General features: G+C 40.4%; 1 protein-coding gene across 3 annotated transcripts; it reads left to right on the top strand.

The window, feature by feature from the left end:
• The first annotated feature begins 4,500 nt into the window (after nt 1-4,500).
• On the top strand, nt 4,501-18,569 carry GTSE1 (G2 and S-phase expressed 1). Of its 3 annotated transcripts, none has more exons than XM_061988975.1 (12): nt 4,501-4,609; nt 6,985-7,050; nt 8,195-8,258; nt 8,339-8,954; nt 10,152-10,322; nt 11,692-11,836; nt 13,018-13,395; nt 13,583-13,655; nt 14,024-14,263; nt 15,841-16,015; nt 17,107-17,247; nt 18,168-18,569. In XM_061988975.1, exons 2-12 carry the CDS (start codon nt 6,990-6,992, stop codon nt 18,249-18,251), a joined length of 2,148 nt encoding a protein of 715 aa, XP_061844959.1. In that variant the 5' UTR covers nt 4,501-4,609; nt 6,985-6,989; the 3' UTR covers nt 18,252-18,569. The 3 variants fall into 3 exon arrangements, with proteins under 3 accessions (XP_061844959.1, XP_061844968.1, XP_061844974.1); XM_061988984.1 differs by lacking the exon at nt 4,501-4,609 and adding an exon at nt 6,028-6,077; XM_061988990.1 differs by lacking the exons at nt 4,501-4,609; nt 8,195-8,258 and having other exon boundaries at nt 6,982-7,050.
• Nucleotides 18,570-18,737: the final 168 nt, after the last annotated feature.

Genomic DNA, 18,737 nt, shown 5'->3' with positions numbered 1-18,737 from the left:
CAAAACCCGCCTGGATGTGTTCCTGTGTGACCTGATCTATGTGGACCTGATTGAGCAGGGGAGTTGGACTAGATTATCTTTAGAGGTCTCTCCAACCCCTACCATTCTGTGATTCTATGAAAATATCAGCAGACAGGGATGCTTAAAGCACAGCCTTTCTCAAACATGTAAAACATCAGATTAGTCTCTTTAATATAGGAGAAATATTAATTTTAAAAGTGGCTGCATAACAGTTGATGTACAAGTTCCAGACTTGAGTTCCCAGTTTCTAATTCTTGTCAATCTGTTTTATTGGTGTAGAAACAGTAAATAGTTTGTTACTGTTGACATGAGTAAAAATGCAAAATTGTGATTCATTGTGAGACCCAAATGAGCTCTTTCCATGGGTGGATGTACTGGGAATGATCTTGGGAATTGAAGCCCCCATAGTGGGATTCAGTCAGGCAGCTGATTTGGGCCTGTTGGCAGCGAAGACTATGTCATTGCCTTGCAAAATCCCCCACAGTTTTTCCCTAATCCTAGTTGCATTACAGAGTCACGGAATGGTATTGTTGCCCAAAGAGGGTAACACTGGCAGAATGCCATATAGATGCAGGAACCCTGATTCCAGCACCCACACCTACCTGTTGAGAGCTAACACAGGTGTCTAGTGCTACTCTGCTCAGTAAAAACTCCTTGAGGTATGCCAAGTGAGGTCTTCTCTGGAACATTCCCATTTACATACCCCTTGTGATTGTGGATGGATACCACAATGGGGTACTTGATCCTTACAAGAGCTATGTTGTCTACAGGTAATTACAAACATGTATCTGTCTGTTCTCACATGTTCAAAAGGTCTTGGGGATCTTCATTTATTGGGATGCTGTTTGTTAGTTTAGGCAATGGTGAAATTTTGGGTTTAAGCTTGAAAGGCTTGGACTGTTGTTGCCAACAGCCACTCAGAGTTGCCAGTCCATTGAGCTGAGCTCATTGGGAGTAGGCAACCATCCAATTAACAGAGTTTAACAGCCCCTGCCAACTGGCCGCATTTCCAGAAGATTGGCAGGTTTTCTGAGTGGAGTTACTTCCCTGAAAAACTGGGAGTATGGAACGCCTTCCAGCAAGGATGTACAAGCTGGTACTGCCATGAGGTATTAATGAATTATGGAAAAGCAAGCAGTGGTTGAGAATGGATTAAATGTATTAAGATCAAAGACCGAGGCAGCTGGTTCTGCAACAGAGGAGGCTTACAAATACAGCTCATTTCACGGTTTTATTCCTGAGTTTACAAAGGCATTACCCTAGGTTTAAAATATGCAGATGCAAGTCTCACATAAACTCTCTTCAACAACAGAGATGAGAATTTGACTTGTTGAGAGGTCTTCCTTTGCCTGCAAGGTATCTAGGTTTATTGAACTTTTTTTTCCCCTATGTTGTGATTATTTACCTGCTTATAGTGTATGTTTTACCATGCATTGGGACAGATAATCTTAGCAGAATGCACTGGTTTTGGCTGGGATAGAGGAGGTTTTTTTCACAGTAGCTGGAATTGGGAGAGAAAACAAAATTTGTGGGTTGACATAAGAAAAGTGTAATAAATTAAATATCATTAAAATAGTACCATTATAATGAAAAGGAACGTGACAAAAAGCAAGAGAGAAACAAAACCGAAGAAAAGACAAGTGATGCACAATACAATTTCTCACCTCCCACTGACCAATGCCAGGACTTCCCTGAGCAGCAACACCCCCCCAACCCTGCAAGCTCCCCCAGTTATATTCTGGGTATGAGATCCTAAGTTGTGGAATAGCCCTTGGGCTAGTTTGAGTCAGCTGTCCTGGCCGTGCTCCCTCCAAGCTTCTTGTGCACCTCTGCCCCAGCCCACTTGCTGGCAAAGCAGGGTGAGAAGCAGAAATGGCTTTGATGCTATGTGAGCACTGCTCAGTAATAACAAAAACATCCCTGTGTTATCAACACAAACCCAAAACAGTGTACCAGCTACTAGGAAAAAATTAACTCTATCCCAGCCGAAACCAGGGCACAGTGGTAGAGACTGTACAACTTCAGTTCAAAAGTGGAAAGCTGGGTTGGATATACCAAACATTGACCAATGAAAATGTAAGTCCAACCCTCCTTCTTCTTGCTAGTATATTGTGCTTAAAGTAAGTTTCATATACATGCGAAGGACAATATAAACATGTACAGTGCAAACAAGTATATGTTACTCACAAAGTTATGTTCTGTGCATTGCCTAATAAATTGCTTCACAGATTCAGTTCCACAAGTAGCAACAGTTTAAGCAGTTTTAAGTAAACTGTAATAAGCCGAGACCACTTTTTGTACCTCCTGGGTGTGAATAATCAACACTAATATTCCTTTAAATAATTTGAGAAAGAAAGCACATTGCTGCTATGAGGATGAATCCTTCCTCGACCAGACTCCCCAGATCGCCATTAGAAGGATCATGATAATCACTGTGTAAAGGGTATGGACTGTAGCAAGATCACCTCCATCCTGGTTCTTGAACCCAGAGGTGCTGTGCCAGTTCTCACTTTTGTTCCCACTGGTTTTCTGTCTGTGAGCACGGAGAGAATGTATCCTGACATAACAAAAAGCAAGATTATGATTAGAAAAGATTTTTTTTTTATTCCCAGTTCAGTAGTGTTTATAATGAAGTCCAGAGTGTGTATTTTATCATTGACTAGATTTGGGAAAGAACTCTTCAAACTGTGTGGGGCTAATAAAGTGACTTCCATAATTGGAAATGCAAAACATTTACGAGCCATTTGGTATTTCTCTCCCACTGACAGGCAGAGAGACTGGGCATGGGCTTTTTAGAGGACATACAGCGCCGTTACATTTCACTGCTGACACAGGTCAGTTGTATGAGAAAAAAAACATACCCTTTCATTTTGCAATATTATGAAAGTGGCAGGATTTTTTAAAAATTACCAGTTTCCAAAGCTTTAATCATGAGAATAAGCACAGTGTGTGCTATGTGAGCTTCCCATGGGCTCTGATCCTGCATTGCTGCCTCTGCTTTTCAGAGGGGACTACCCTCGGGGTCCATGTCAAGGTATTCATTAGCCAAAGATACCAATCAGGAGTAACTACACAAAGCATATCTGCAGGACTCTCTGGAATAACATTTTACATTATTTTGCCACCTTCCCCAAATGGTTTGAAAGTAGAAGTGTCAGCCAGTGGTAACCGACCTCCAGTCATTGTTATCTCCACTGAAAGCTGCCTACTAAGCCCCAGTGGATCTGATGCTTAAAAATAAATAAATCAATAACTACTGAATGTCCGCAATTCCATCTGAACTGGAATGCCAAAAAGAGATCAATCAGCTTGTGATTTCCATGTAGCTTAGGAAGGGGTCTGGAAAGCATTAGATGTATCATAGCTCTGGTTCATACACGTTCCTGCTGTTATTATCACAAAAGAGCAGGAGTTAACAAAAGTGTTACTGCAAATACAGCTTAGGAGTGAAGAGCTTTTAAACACAAATTATACATATCTACATATATACATATATACACACACACTTGGAAGAGATTTGTTAAAAATGAAAAACGAGGAAGTGCAACCTACAAAAGGGAATTCATCAATAAACCAGAAGCTCTGAAGCCAAGATTTCACAGAAAGCATTTGTAGAATTAGAAATACACGTTTACATTTGTATTAGGACAAGAGCTGCCTTCTGTCATGTCTAAGGGCAAATCAAAGAGCACAGCTCATGATCAGCTGCCACCATAATGTGAAGACCCCAGGAGGAATATTCTCCCTGTCGGCAGTTTGCTTTCCTACTCCTGCCAGGGGAGAATACAGTATGTGCAGCTTACCTCCTGCAAGCATTCATGGTGCCTGGGTGATTGAGTTCCCAATGAATCAGATTTCTCTTGCTGAGAGGATAAAGTTGTCCTTTTCAATCCTCTTGTTTCCTTGCACAGAAGGGGAAAATCTTCACTTAGTACCAAGAAAAAGAATCTTTCTTCTAAGCCCACCAATTTGACCGACACTAATCTTGGGGTGCTTGATATGTCAATCAAAGTTATCAAATTACTGTTTTTCTAAAGCTAATTTTGACATAGTTCTTCAAGAAATTCCCCAGAGCAGCTCACAAGGCAAGTAATGAATAATCCCAATGACTGGCTTCTTTTAGCTTCTGGGATCCCTTCTTATAAACAGTATCTTGCTGCTAAAGTGTTGCCAAATTCATAGCAACACATGTAATGCACAGATGGAGGGTGCTGGTGATGAAAAATGCAGGATGAGCTGTAACTTAGAACTACTTTCTATTAGATCACAGGCTATTTTTGGGTAAAACTTAGCTCCTTTCCACAACTGTAATTTGGTTTAACTTGCCTGGAGTGAAACTTCAAGCCACCATTTCCAATGTGCTCCAATATTCAAATATTTTACTAAAAAGTAGGTGTCTTCTTTAATAATCTGTTGAGTTTTATAACCCGATCACATTCAGTTGTCAGCAGGAAACGGTGTATCAGCACAAAAGAAAACGCTTCCACATTTGGATTACTAACAGAGTTACACACATCCTATTCTTCCCTGATCACCTGGAGCTATTAATTAACAAAACACCGTGCCAATGCAGAAGTTCTCCCAAAAGGTGGGTGTTGCAAAATTTGTTGGGGTAATGCTGGTTTTAGTCTAATAAATCCAATGATCCGGTAACTATTTGTAGGGCTTGTAAATAGTCATAAAGAAAAATATTTAAATTTGTAGTTTAGAAAAACAGGCCAAAGTCCTTCTTTCCCCAAAACAAAAGATTAACACCTTCTTACACCAAACTGTCAAAAAAAAAAAACCATTTCTTATTTAACTGTTACTTTAAGTTTACTGTCACATAGAATTGCTATTGAGACCAATCTGAATTTACAATCTGGTGCATTTCTAAAGGCTTTCTCCTTTCTTTCACATAGCATTTGTGGTTTTATATAAACATAAGTGGCTTCTTTAGTTTTAGAAAAATAATTAGCAACTTCCTAATATGTCTTGGGATATCATTTACACTCCAGAAAATTACGACTGAGCTTGTTTACTCATTCTCTCAGTGGTCTTAAAGCTCTTTCCATAAGTAACATTTATAACGAGAGTTATTTTAAGTTTGTGGGCAGTGTGACCATTTCATGGAAACTGACTGAGTCTCCATTTCCTTTAACTTGTTGCAAGACTAGTACACCAGTGTGCATTTCAATAGAAGTCCAAGTGCTGTTTACTTCTAATGGCTACGTGAGTAAACTGTGCCATTGGAATCAGTGGAGCTACTGAGGACATCCTATCATTCTTCATTACCAGTGATATAGTAGTGATATAGAAAAACAGGAATATTACAATGACTTGGAGGAATACATTCACACATCGGTAAAGAACTACCAACCTGAATCACTTCAAGCTTTCTCTGACTTGACCCTGAGAATATAGGCAGTTACAGCTTTTGGATTCTGTTTGCTTAAGTAACAAAAACCAGAGTGGTAGAGGCCATATCAAAAGCTGTACACTGAATTCTTCCTCCATGTTTTTAGTTGTCTTTACACACTTTTTCTACTTCAGCCCTACAGTCTGTAGTACTTACAGCGGATTTCCCCTTTTCATCTTGGTTTCCTAACTGTTGCTTTCTCTTTTTGAACGAGCTAGGCAAAAGGAGGTATGTGTAAGCCTCATCTCAGAAATATGAGATTGCAGGGGTTTGATCATATGGTACATTTGTCTACAAATGAGCAAAGTCTGGAATCGCATCCAGCCGCCCTGCAGCGTCTGGTGGCCCTAGGTGCTGCGGTGCTCCAGAAGCACACCTCCATTTCCACCAGATCCTGGGTGGATTTGTTTTTTTGGACTCGTGTTTAATCAGCTAAAGCTGCCCAGGGCGAGCGCGTCAGGGCCTGCGGCCGCCCGTGAGGCCGGGGCAGGGAGGCAGGAGGGACTACCAGCCCCAGCAGGCCGCGGGGCAGGAGGAGGGGGAGATGCGGCGTATCCTTTGAACCTGCCAATGGGGGCGCTCGGGGCGCGTCACGTGAGCGGGGCGCCGTTTCAAACGTCCCGGCGGCAGCGCTGTGCTCCTCGGCGGTCCCGTGCAGGTGAGCGGAGCCCCCGGTCGCTGCGCCGGCCTTCTGGGCTGGTGTCCGAGGGCTCTTCTCCTGGGTTCGGCTGCAGAGAGGCCGCTGCCGTTGGAGGATGGGCGGCCTACGCGAGCGCGCCCGTGGGGAGGGAGTGGGACGGCTGCTGGGCCCCTGCGGGGCTTTGCGCGGCTCTGCGCACGCCGGGCGGTTTCGTCCGTGACGCCCGGGATGGGTGCGGGGGAGTCCCCTCGGCTCCGGTGGGCACTGCGCAGCTGCACCAGCGCTGGTTCTCCGCGCTGAGCCCCGCGGTCAGGCCGCACTGCAGGAGGTGCTTTTTGGAGGGTGTCCTGGCTCAGCTCCGTGAATCCTCAGCACGTTGGAGTAAGATAAGGGCAAGGAAGATAGTTTTTGAGGGATTTCTGTCCCCAGGTAGAAAGGACTGTCTTAAGCACAGCATGCCTTTCTGCTATGGAGTGGAATCTCCACAGAATCTCATCTGTGTGCTAAATCTCACTACGTTAGTCTTAAATTAGTACTATAAAAAGCTTTGTGGTTGTTTTAAGCCTGTGTAATGACGGTGATCTGCTGCTGCCTACTGCAGCTGTATTCATAGAAGGAGTTTAGTTACTGAACACAGAGTGTGTGTTAAGGAATTTCTGATATCCTGGGCATCACTGCTGTGTTTGAAGGCCTTCTACTTTATATATACATAGTCTAAGTTAATTCAATAGCATGCTCTCGGAGAGGAGGGTGAGATGTGTGACATCCCATAAAACACATTTGTGAGGCTATCCTAAATAAGGGAATATTCAATATTCCCCTTCAAAGGGAATATTCACCTCATTGCTAATTTAATGGTATCATAAAATTGTGATCTTGTTACTTTTTTTTAAACCTACTGCTTAGCAAAGTCTGTATTTTCCAGATGCTATGGAGGAAGGAAAAGAAATGGCAATGCAATCTTCCAGACATGTGACTGAAGAAAAACAAGGTATTTGCGTGAGCATTCATAGGTGGAGAACTTAATGGGATAGTCTCTGCCTGGTGTATTTCTTAAGACAGTTCAGATGAGCGCAACTCCTGCTTTATATCTTGTTCAGTGTGTTTGTTTCCTTGGATGAGTTGCTGTTGCCAGACTCTGACTTACAAACCTCAGGAGCTTGTAGAGCACTGCTCTAAAGCATGTATAGTAGGGACATGATTTAGTGCCTATACAAGCTAACAGGAAAACTAACCATTCTCACTGACTCTTGTCACCAAAATGGGGAATAAACTCCTTAACACCAGCGTAGCAGTAAGAAGCAGTGTTCCTTTATTGCAGCGCTGGGTGCAGGGGGGATCACTCCACCTTACCTACATGCTGTATGTTAAGTCTCTTAAAGCTTATGTTATCCTGTTGCATGCATATGATTGAATTTCCTGGAGTGGTGATACATATTCTGTTTCCTGGAACTGATTATCATAGGCATCCACCCCTTTGCACGTGCTCAGCTCATTGGGTCAGTGGTCCTGGTGGTCTCTCAAGATCCTTGTTTTTTTACTTCTCTATTGTTGTTTTGTTGAACTTTAAAGTTTTCCTACCTTATGTGGTCTGTCTTCAGGTTGTTACACCCCAGTGCTTATCTTGTCATCTTGAAACTGATTTCCCCTGGTGCCTGTGGGCTGTGGTAGTTTCTGTTGCTTCATTCTCATTTAGCATTACAAAATGCTTTGTTCCTAATCATTTAGAGTCTTAACTGTCACAAATTTACAGATATTGTCTTTATGATTGCAACACTGTCACTGCCCTGTGAGCACCTGAACCTGAAAAGAACTGACTGATAAGATGACATATTGCTCTAGATTGTCTCATGTTTGGGGTTTTTTTTGATTGGAGGCTGCTTTCCCACAGCCAGATCCCATGTTTCTATTATGGATGCTTAGAAATTAGTTTTGAGATCTTTCATGATATTTATGATCGTGTTCACAGCTGTACTTTCAATTTCTTTGACCTAAACCACGTTTTTATCATTTTATTTATTAAACTTGGTAGCTAAATCTTTATTTTACATCTGAAATTAGCTTCACCAAATTGACAAAGCATAATACAATCATTTTTATTGCAAATCCTCACTGTGACAAAACCCTCATTATAGTTTCAGACTTTCCTCTTCTGAGTGATGAGAAGTTTGATTTTGACCTTTCACTTTCTCCAGGAAGGTAAGTGAAGGGTCTGCAGGTAAATATACCTTTAAAATTGACACACATAAGGTGCTGGGCTAACTTACTTTTCTTTGTAGTGGAAATGAAGATGAAGTTTTTGTTGGACCCTTGGGATACAAAGAAAAATGTATTGCTGCCAATATTGAGGCAAATGGAAGTGCTGAAAAAAAGAGCACGCCTGCTGTTGATGATAAACTAATGTGGAGCCCACTTACAGAAGAGAAATTTGTGGAAATTTTCAAAGAAGCTCATTTGTTAGCATTGCAAATAGAGACTGGAAGCAAGAATGAAGAGACTAAAATAAGCCAATCAGAAGAAAGTGAAAACAACACAGAAAAATTTGTGGAGGACTCAAAGTCGAAATTGGAAATGCTGAGAAACCAAAATATAGGGAAAAGTCCCAGAGTTGTTAAAAGGGAGACATACTGCGTGTGGGATAGCCCAGCCTGTCAGCTGCCACCTTGTTTTCAGAAGGAATCTGATAAACTTTTGTCAGATGAGACTACACCTGCTCTTCATATGCCTCCAAACAGAAGCCCTATTAAAATTTGTGTATCTCCTACAAAAACTGCCAGTTCTTCTCTGAAACAAGAAGTGAAAACAACTGAAAGAATTATGAAGGCAACTGGCAAACTGCCAATGGCAAAACCCTCATCTATGCTTGGAAAAAAACCCAGTTTAACTGTTGAAAAGGTAAAGACAGCTTTTGGCACCAGTATTTTCTTGTGGCCTTTGTGTGCTTTAGGAATGTTTAAACTGTCTGCAAGTGCTTATTTTTAAAAATGAATTTTGAGCTGCTGAGTTTCAATACCTTTTAAGATCTCTAGACAGGAAACATGATTATATGTAAAAGAAAAGTCAGGGTAGGTACTATGGTATAGCAGCCAACTAGTTTATCTGTCACGATAATGTAGAGCATCTGCAGGCATATTTTCCATCATATTCTGTGTTTGTGAATACAGTCATTCCTGGCTTTTCTCAGAACACTGTTTTGTTGCTGGTAAAATTACTGCGCTGTCATTAGTGACTTAATGTGCAAAAATGATTTGTCAGTGGAGGTGAGGGGGGTGAAAAAATCCCACAACTGTGTTGATAGTACAGGAAAGTTTTAGCTGTAGTTCTGCCCAGAACTTGTCTCAATCATGAAAAGCACTGATTGATAGTATTACATTTAGGATGTGGCTTATGTGACCAACTGAAAATGTATTCTAGGATGGCAAGAAAAGAGTTGTATTAGTTACCTTGTGTGCACAAATCCCAGTCTTTAGATAATCTTCTGGGTACTATTCTCTACACTTCATGGCTTAGGCTCTGCTATGTACTGCAAATTTGACTGAAAATGGGATATTGGCTTCTTGGGAACCATCCACTACAGAAAACATAGGACCCTTTGATTCCTTTGTGGTATAAGTCTCCTCTTGATTTTTGGATGTGACAAAGGCACAGCCTTAATGCTTTAACTAGCCAAATAGTACCCCATTGTCTAAATTGACAGCTGGGATAATGCAATCTTGTAACTACTCATCTTTTGGAAAACGAGAGTGAAGCAGACGAATGTGAATTAAATGGAGCTGTCCTAGTTGTAAGGAATGGCTGTTACAGCGTGCAGGTGGACATGATTCTATGAAATTTGTGCTGATTAATTGTTGTTGCAGAACTGTCCTTAGGCTGATGTCCAATAATCTGGGTTCAAGCATGTTCTGGTACTTAGCAAATATAGTCCCTAGCTTTAAACCAGATTAGCTTAAAGGCTAAGGACTGTATGCGAGTTCAGTGGTTTCTTCATTGATTATTGTCTTGGTTTCTTCACAACATTCATTTGTGTAAAAAGCTTTATAGTGGCTTCTAGAAATGCTAGTAGCTTTTAAAACATTGCATTGAAATTTGCAGCCCAAACCAGGAAAACATACTAGTATTCCTACAAAAAGAGAATTAAACAGCATGGAATCATCTGAAGACCTAACTTCTGACAAATCTAGCACTGCTTCAGATGTCTTTGAGTCTTCGTTCAGTGGCAGCACCTCAGTGCAAGACAAAACAGCCCTTCCTGCACCAAGTAAGGTAATGGCAAGCCTTCTTAATATGAAAATAATTTGTGATGTTCTCATGATAAAATATAGTTTACTTTCTAATTTAAAGCTATATTGTTGTGTATAATGGTTTTAAGGAAAAGTAGTCTCTGTTTTGTAATTGCCGTTCTTGAATGTGTGTTCTAAGTCTGTAACACAATGAACGCACTGAAGAGCAACTACAAATGTGTTGGATTAAGAAACATTGTTTCTTTTTAAAGCACTAGCTGCAGGTAAGGGATCAGCTATTTTCTGCACAAAACAAAGGGTTTGATGTGTGTACTTAACTATATACCCCATGAAAAGGTTGCTGGAACTTGTATGACAGTAGAATCCATATAGCTGTCAGCTGTTGTTTTGAAGCTTTTTAAACACCTGCTTCCAATATCAGCCATTCTGTGATTCAGTGAAGTGGCAAGGAGTGTGGAAGGGGCCTCTAGAGGTCATTTGGTCAAAGCCCCTCCTCAAGCAAGGCTACTGAGTAGAGTCAGTCACCCAGGACCATAGCCAGATGGCTTTTGAATATCTCAACAGCTCTCCAGGCAACTTGTGCCAGTGCCGTGACCCTTTCAGTAAAGTGTTCTACCTGATATTTGGAGGTAGAGCCTCCTGTGTTGCAGTCTGTGCCCATTGCCTCTGGTCCTGGCACTGGACACCACTGGACACTATCCTTTCAGATCTATATATATAGATAGAGATATAGATGAGATCCACCTTGAACCTTCTCTTCTGTAGGCTGAACACTCCCAGCTCTCTGAACCTTTCCTCAAATGAGCGATACTTCAGTCTCTTATTCATCTTAGTGGCCCTTTGCTGGACTCCTTTGCCAGTAGCTCCAAATCACTCTTACACTGGGAGCCCAGAACTGGACACAGTTCTTCAGGTGTGGCCTCCCCCATAGTGGGGAGATAGGGGAAAGACCACATATCCCTCCACCTGCTGGCAACATTCCTAATGCTGTCCAGGGCACTGTCAGCATTCTTTGCTGCCAGTGCACACTACTGGTTCCTGCTCAGCTTGTCCACCCGCACTCCCATGGGCCTTTTCCCTAAAGCTGCTCTCCAGTTGGTTGGTGCCTGGCATATGCTGGTGCTTGGGGTTACTCCTTTTATTCTTTGATGCCTTTAAGTCCACATTCAAGTTTGTAGCAAGAATAAAAATAACAGTCCATCTCCTAGATCTGATGTTCCATTTGTGGGTTGGTAACCCAGATACAATGAACTGTTGCTAAGAAAATTTGTTTTCAAAACTGCAGTCTCAGGAAGGAGCTTCTCTAACATTTACAAATGAAAAGCTGTCATACCAAGAAGTAGCATGGCACGATAATCTGATAAAAGTTTTTTTTTCTTTCTCTAATTCAGCCTGGCTTAAAAAAAACGCATCTGAAACTCCCTGGTGTTGCTTGTGGTCTCACAAGAAAAACTACTTCATCATCATCTTCATCAGCTTCCAGCATGAGCTCAAGTCTGAATTCAAGTTTACCCATTTCTCCCATAGGAAAAAATGGTAATCACTTGTACTACAGATTTGTGCTGCAAATCAGTTTGGAAGTAGCTAAGTGTGTCTTGGCCTCTGGATTTAGATCCATTTTAATGGTGTCCAGTACATACAACTAGTAAGAAATATTTTGAATAGAGAGCAAAACTTTGTAGGCTAGTCCAATAAATCCCTGAAGACTAAAGGTAATCTTAGGCTTCTATAATTTGTGAAAACTAGATTCCTGTAAGCCTAATGCATACATGTGAGGGTCTCACACAACTAGGAAGTAAGAAATGCCTTGGGAAATTTGTTCAGGTACATGATCTTCTCTACTGTAGCCAAGTAAGTGAACTTCTAAATGCTGTCAAATTGAAGTTTAAAAAAAAACCAAACCAACAACCCAGCACCAAAACAACTTAAACATGGAAGGTGGAACACCTAGTTGCAAGTTCTAGGTTTCTGTAAGCCTAATAAAAGGATGGGCTTTACTCAAACAGATTGATAAAAACCTGATAACTGAATACAACCAAGAGGTTTGTACTGTAATGAGGATGTCAGGTTGCCCTTTCAGTAAGCCTCAAAGGATCAGGAAAATAGTCTCTGAAAAATACTGACAGATGTAAGCACCTCAGTTCTTGTAGATCTATCACAATGCCAACTTACTGACAATTTTAATTTCGTACTTTGTTTCTGTATATCAGAAAAAAAGCTTTATAACAATTGTTTTTTATGATAGTAGCATCTAATCAAGATTCAACCTATTAATGAGAGTAACCCACACACTAAAAGAACCATACAGAAAACTGAGAAAAGCACTTGAGGTAGTTCAGCCTGTGGCATTAATCAATGTAACTTGAACCATTACCTCCTTGAATGCCAGTTTGAGCCAACTGTGCTAGGAGAAGGTGTTAAAAATGTTACTTGAATCTGCAAGCTCTTTTGGCATTCCTTGAAGAAAATTCTTTGACTTGATTGCAGTAATTCAGGAATTTGGTGAGGAGACTTTTTAAAACAAGTAAAATTGCTGGAGATTTCAGGGAGTAAATTTTCAGTAGCTGTGTACGTTCTCCTTAAACTTGAGTTGTCTGAATGTAAATTTAAATGCTGTAAATTGCTGTTTTTCTTTGCTGTGTGAGTGGAATTATTCTACTTAGTCAAAGACTTAGCAATAAGCAATGATTCAAAAGTATAACCACTTTCTATTTCAGGAAAATCAGGCATAGCTTCAAAAGCCAGTGTGAGTGGCTCTAAGCTTTCATCTAGTACAAGCAGGCTGGCACTTGTCAGACCCGCTAGCGTGTCATCGCTGCAGGCTGCCAATCCTGAGAAATCCAGGAAGCAAGAGCGATCAGCCGGTACTCACAAAGTATCTAGTGCTATAAGCTTGGCTAAGTCTTCAGCTTCTGCAACATCATCTGAGGCTGCAGGCAGTGGAATTCAGAGACTGAGCTCTGTTCCCAATCTCAAGAAGCTATGTCAGCAGGATAAAGATAGGAGTACAACAAAAGGAGGCCTGTGTCTAAAGCCCAAGGCTAGAGTTTTGTCTGCTCTGGAAAGTCAATCGAAGGCTCCAGTGAAGACTGGAGGTAAGCACAATACTTTGCATGACTTGTCTTCTAGCTTGGCTATTAAAAGCAAATGTTGCCTTGAATGCTTGTTATATGTTTCATCACACTTCTCTCCGTCTCTTGGAAGGAATTAGTATTTTAACTGAAAGTTATCTGTTACAGAAAAAATAATCTGGATAACAATTAACAAAGCTTTTCTCTTTAGATACACCAGCAAAGAAACCGGCACCAAAAGCAGCACCATCTCTTGGATTAACGTTTTGTGGGTCACTTGGAAGGTAGGGCTTAATTGAAAATTGAATGTACTGAGGGCATACTTCTTACAATGCAACATGGCTGGGAGGTGCAACGGCCTTTACAAGTTCTGACTTCATTGTCTAGTCCCTTGAAACTCTCCAGGTTAGCTGTGTTGGAACCAAACAATGCACTCAGCTTCAGAAGGTTTTCTTTGCAGTGCTAAATATACTAGAGTCGCTCACAAAAGAGTTCTTATGAAGTACAGACCTTACTATTGCTGTGAATATCAACTTTGTGATGATTACTGCTCACTTACTGACCAAAGGGAAACTGATTTCTATTGTTCTGTACAATGGTTTGAATAAAAGTGATCCTAGAAGCTTCTGACTAATGCACGTTCCTCTTTCAGTGCTGTGGCAGTCAGCACTCCTGTGAAAGCCTTGGCAGAAGGGATCCTTCAGAACTCTTGTTTTCCCGAGAGGTCTTTCTCTGTGACTCCTGCTGGCCTGAGACGGTCTGGCTTGCCTACACCTGTCCGACGCACCGCAGGATTTCCAGCAGTGACTCCTAAAACTGCCCCAAGAATGACACATGCTCCATATGCTCGCCGAAGCTCCAGCCTGTCTACCAAAAAGACTCTTACAGCTGGGTAAGATAGAAACTTCCATATATGAAATGAGTATTTTATGCAAACTGCCTCTAAGGGGGTTTTAATGATGACTTTCAGGTTTCAGTGACCTCTGCAAAATGTTAGAATAAAGCATTTGAGCATAGATGCTGAATAGGCCTAACAAAGATTTAGATCTTGGTACTAGTAAATTACTGTAAGCCTTACTGAGATGAATCACTATCTAACATTCAAGAATTATAATCTCTAAGAAGAATTTAAGTTGTCCATCAGCTCAAGAAATACAAACAAGACTTGTATCTGATGCCCTGGCTGAAAACTGATCTGTGTTGCCATTATTTTGCTATTGCATGCAGGGAAGTAGCTGGTTAAAATACATATTACTCTTCATTCTGTTTTTACAGAAGCATTGACAACAATATAAATTACACTTAGTTAAAGTGGGGCCACAAAGATGGAGTGAAGCATCTTCCTTTGATGAAAGGCTAAGGGAGGAGAGACTTTTTAGCTTAGAGGAGGCTGAGGGGTGATCTCATTCATGTTTACAAGTATATAAAGGGAGGGTGTCAGCAGGATGGAGCCAGGCTGTTCTCAGTGATGTCCAATGATAGGACAAGGGACAATGGGTACAAGCTGGAACATAAGAGGTTCCAAAGAAACAAGGAAAAATCTCTTCACTGTGAGGGAGCACTGGAACAGACTGCCCAGATGGGTTGTTGAGTATCCTTCTCTGGCAACGTTCAAAACTCACCTGGATGAGTTCCTGTGTGACCTGCAACCTTATCTAGGTGACCGTGCTTTTGCAGGCAGGGGGTTGGACTAGATGATCTCTAAAGGTCCATTCCAACTCCTACCATTCTATGATTCTACTCTAGGAGGTCCTGCTCTGACAGGGTCCCTTCCAACCCTTAAGATTGTGTGATTCTGTGAAAGCATCATCCCATAAGCCAAGGATTTAATTGACTGAACCCAGGTTTCATTTGAAATAATTCCTTGCAGAATGACTGAATCCTCCACTGTTGTTTGTGCCACATATATGTATGTAGGCTTGCTTCATGGTTGGTGGAGATGAAAATACTAAAGCAGGAACCATTCATGGCTAGAAAACTCTTCATATATGTCATGTTACTTATGCTGAATGTCCAAAATAGTCTTTTCTCTCGAGGAAGCAATTACTCTTTCTACAATAACTTTATCATACTAACCAGATGACAAGCCGCGGTCTTCCAGTTGGTGTTAGCACTTCCTCTCAGCAGGGGCTGAAGTGGATTGTTTAGTGATATGCAATACCAATGCTGTTTGAAGTCTAAACAGCGTAAAATCCCATTAGACTGCATGTAGAGGTTAATTCAGATTAAATTCTTCATTGTTCTGAAGTCATTAGCTTTTTTCCATGGGTAGGCTGTAACTTTATTGCAGTGTGAAATATCTTGGGCTTTGTGGGTAACTAGCATACTTTTGAATGAAAACACAGGAAGCCTTTTGGTCATTAAAACTTGGGGTAAAAAAGGGAAAAATGGAGGTTGGGGCATTGCCATGTCTGTCTTTAGGTCATGCTGATGAAATAACTCTATTATTGCCAATGCTCTTCTCCCTAGTTCTAAACAGATAAAAGAGAGTAAGACACACATCTCTTCTGAAGAAGATGATGTATTTCCTCCACCTGTGCTACCTCTTGCACTTAACTTCTCACCAGAAAAAAGTGCTACAGAAGAAAATGAATTAAAAGAGGCTGAAATACAAAATCAGCTGGTTGAAGAGAAACAAACTGAGGTAAGAAGTGACGCTAGTAATGAGCTAAATAAACTACTTAAAAATAAATCACTTCAAGATGAGGAATAAGTAGGAAAACTTCAGTTCACAGGAAGGCAGAATGGATTCACTCTAAGCATGTGCACCCTCTAGTGCCTACTTTTATCACGGAACATCTGTTTGGTATTTCCAGCAAATTTAATCCAATCTCAAAGCTGAATTGTCAAATATTTGCAGATTTTATATTGAATTTCCACTTCTGGCTAAGTGCTGTGAAATTCTGTGAATTTGATTCAAAAAAGGCAGTTCCTGTTGCAGCCATAAAGCCCTTTTGAAAACAAAACAAAATCCCACTGCTGTAGCTAAAGTTGGTCACCAAACAGCAGTGCAAATCTGTATACAAGTGAGGATTAAACCCCAAAGCCCCTGTAGCATAAACTTAGTGAAGTGTAACCTACTTAGTTTGGTAAACACTCCCTCTTCCAAGAATCTACTGGTTTCATCTTGGAAGCTGACACTCCACAGGCATTAAAGGACTGAGCTAGTAGTTCTGAAATATTTCACCTGTCAAAGTGGCTATTGAGGTACTAGTCAGGTGTAGAATAATCTTCAGATTAATTCCTTGATGTTACTACATTGGTGTTTTCCTTGTTAGCTTGATGATGTGAAATATCTGTTTATAGAATTGCTTAGCACATGTATAGAGTACCTAAACTGGACAAAAGCATAACTAAAGTTTGGAGCTCTACAGCATAGTTTACTAAACAGCAATATAATTATATATTTTATTTTATAATACAATTGTAGTCAAGTAACTTAAATACTAAGTTATTTGATTTAACTCTGATTTTAAGTAAAAATTGACTATTCCCCAAAGAGCCCTTTAGTGTTGTCTTGCATTGTTTTCCTGTTTGTGATGGTAGCCATTGGCAGAGCAAGAGCAGAGTTTTTTACAGTGTGTAAACAATCCTATCTGAAAAATACACAACCTCTAAATTAAGCCAGTCCTGTGATAATTACAGTTGTATAAGCTAAATTGACTGCCTAAAATGTTTATGAAGGAAGCATGAAGAACAGAGGGGGAAACCTGAATTATTTCTCTTTTTTTGAAGGCCTTACTGGTAGATATTGGTGTAGACAAATCTCTACCACATGATTTGGAATGTGAAAGTAGGCCTCTGATTGACCTTTCCAATACTCCTGAAGTGAATAAGATGACTCCTCTAAAGCCTCCTTTGCCAGGGCATGTAAAGGTAAGTTAAAGTCAGATTTTCTGGTGCAAATATGCTGGTAGAAAAATTACAACTGTCTGTATGTACTTGTCTGCAGAGCAGCTCTACAGTGCTGCAAGAATTTTCTAATATGAGCTCAGTGTTCAATGTACTACATACTAAGGTGTTCTTAAGCTTTAAAGAGAATATAAAGCTTAAAATGAAACAGCGTGCTCTCAGGGAGCAAATAGGAAAAGGAGAAGGAACTTGATGGTTAAAGCAGTTAATGAAACTTCTGAAGCAGGAAGACAATGGTGTATTCTATAGAGTAGGCATGCTGACTCTATTATTTTCTTTCTTGCAAATTATAAGTTCTTTACAGCAGCAGCTTATTTTCAGGAACAAAGCTAAGTTGTCTCTCCTATTTAACTCCTAATCCCCTCCTTAGTTGAAAGATGAGCATTGGAATCTACTCTAAATTTGATACATGCTTCTGGGCACATGTTTTCGTTCACTAGTGGCTTGAAGATGCCTCTAGATCATGTCAGATGAATGGTGGTAATGGTATGAGGGTGTAGCCTTTGTTAAATTTATCCTAGTTACATCTAATACTGGGTCCTTCAAAGGATCTCAAAAGAGAATTACAGAAGTCTGACTTCTGGGGTCACATTCTGAAGTGATCTTCCCTACCTGGGTGACTGTCACTTGAACAAGAATAGTAGTGAAACTTAAAGCCTTTTAGGCTTTTAAGGTGAGTACAGGCAATAACCACCTTGTGAGAAGCTTATAGAATTTAAAAAAACAAACCTAAAAGCTAGAGTGTGGTATTTGTATCTGTCTTCTGAACACTAATAGGAATCCTAAACAAAAGTACTTGAAAACTGTTAATAGAGATTATCACTGCTAGTAGTTTTGTACCACAGCTGACTACAATAGCTCAATGTTCTTGTTTTTTCTTCCAGCTAATTGATTTGAGTTCGCCTCTTATCACTCTGAGTCCTGATATAAACAAAGAAAATCTGGATTCCCCTCTACTCAAGTTCTGAACTTGAGTGGAAATGAAGAATTCTTGGCATCTGGGATCTTAAAAGTGTTTAGATGTTATTCTTCGCTCAAACAGGGTGGTTGTTTGGTTTGGGTTTTTTTTTTGAAGACGACTGCAGATGATCTGATGAACTCCATTATCAAAACTGTTAGAATTCTGTTGTGTTAGAATCAAGCCGAGTCTGATTAATAGTTCTGTTCGAGGATATGTTGCAATAAATGTATTTAAACTGTGTTGCTCTCGGGCAAAGGGATGTTCTCCAAAGAGAGGTAATCTCTGTATTCGAAGCCTGTCTTTTTATTTTCTACCATTTGTCCTTATGTGCAACAAAGATTTAATTTAAAATGAGTTGTTCATAAATTTTAAATAAATATTATTTACCAAACTCTGTCACAAATTAGCAACCTTTTCATTATAGGCTTTAGTTAGACTATTTTAGTGTTTCACTAAAATGCACAACTGCTTTCTTTTGTGAATCCTGCAGTGG

Source organism: Colius striatus, chromosome 1 (assembly GCF_028858725.1).
Source record: "Colius striatus isolate bColStr4 chromosome 1, bColStr4.1.hap1, whole genome shotgun sequence".
Taxonomy (NCBI): Eukaryota; Metazoa; Chordata; class Aves; order Coliiformes; family Coliidae; genus Colius; species Colius striatus.
The sequence above is the reverse complement of the archived record's forward strand: the minus strand, read 5'-3'. Positions and strand labels throughout refer to the sequence as shown.

Bases quoted from the DNA above. Each gene is read 5' to 3' on its own strand.
- GTSE1 (XM_061988975.1), top strand. From the start codon at position 6,990: ATGGAGGAAGGAAAAGAAATGGCAATGCAATCTTCCAGACATGTGACT. The intron at 13,656-14,023 runs GTAGGGCTTAAT...TTCCTCTTTCAG, and splicing joins TTTTGTGGGTCACTTGGAAG to TGCTGTGGCAGTCAGCACTC. The intron at 16,016-17,106 runs GTAAGAAGTGAC...CTTTTTTTGAAG, and splicing joins TTGAAGAGAAACAAACTGAG to GCCTTACTGGTAGATATTGG.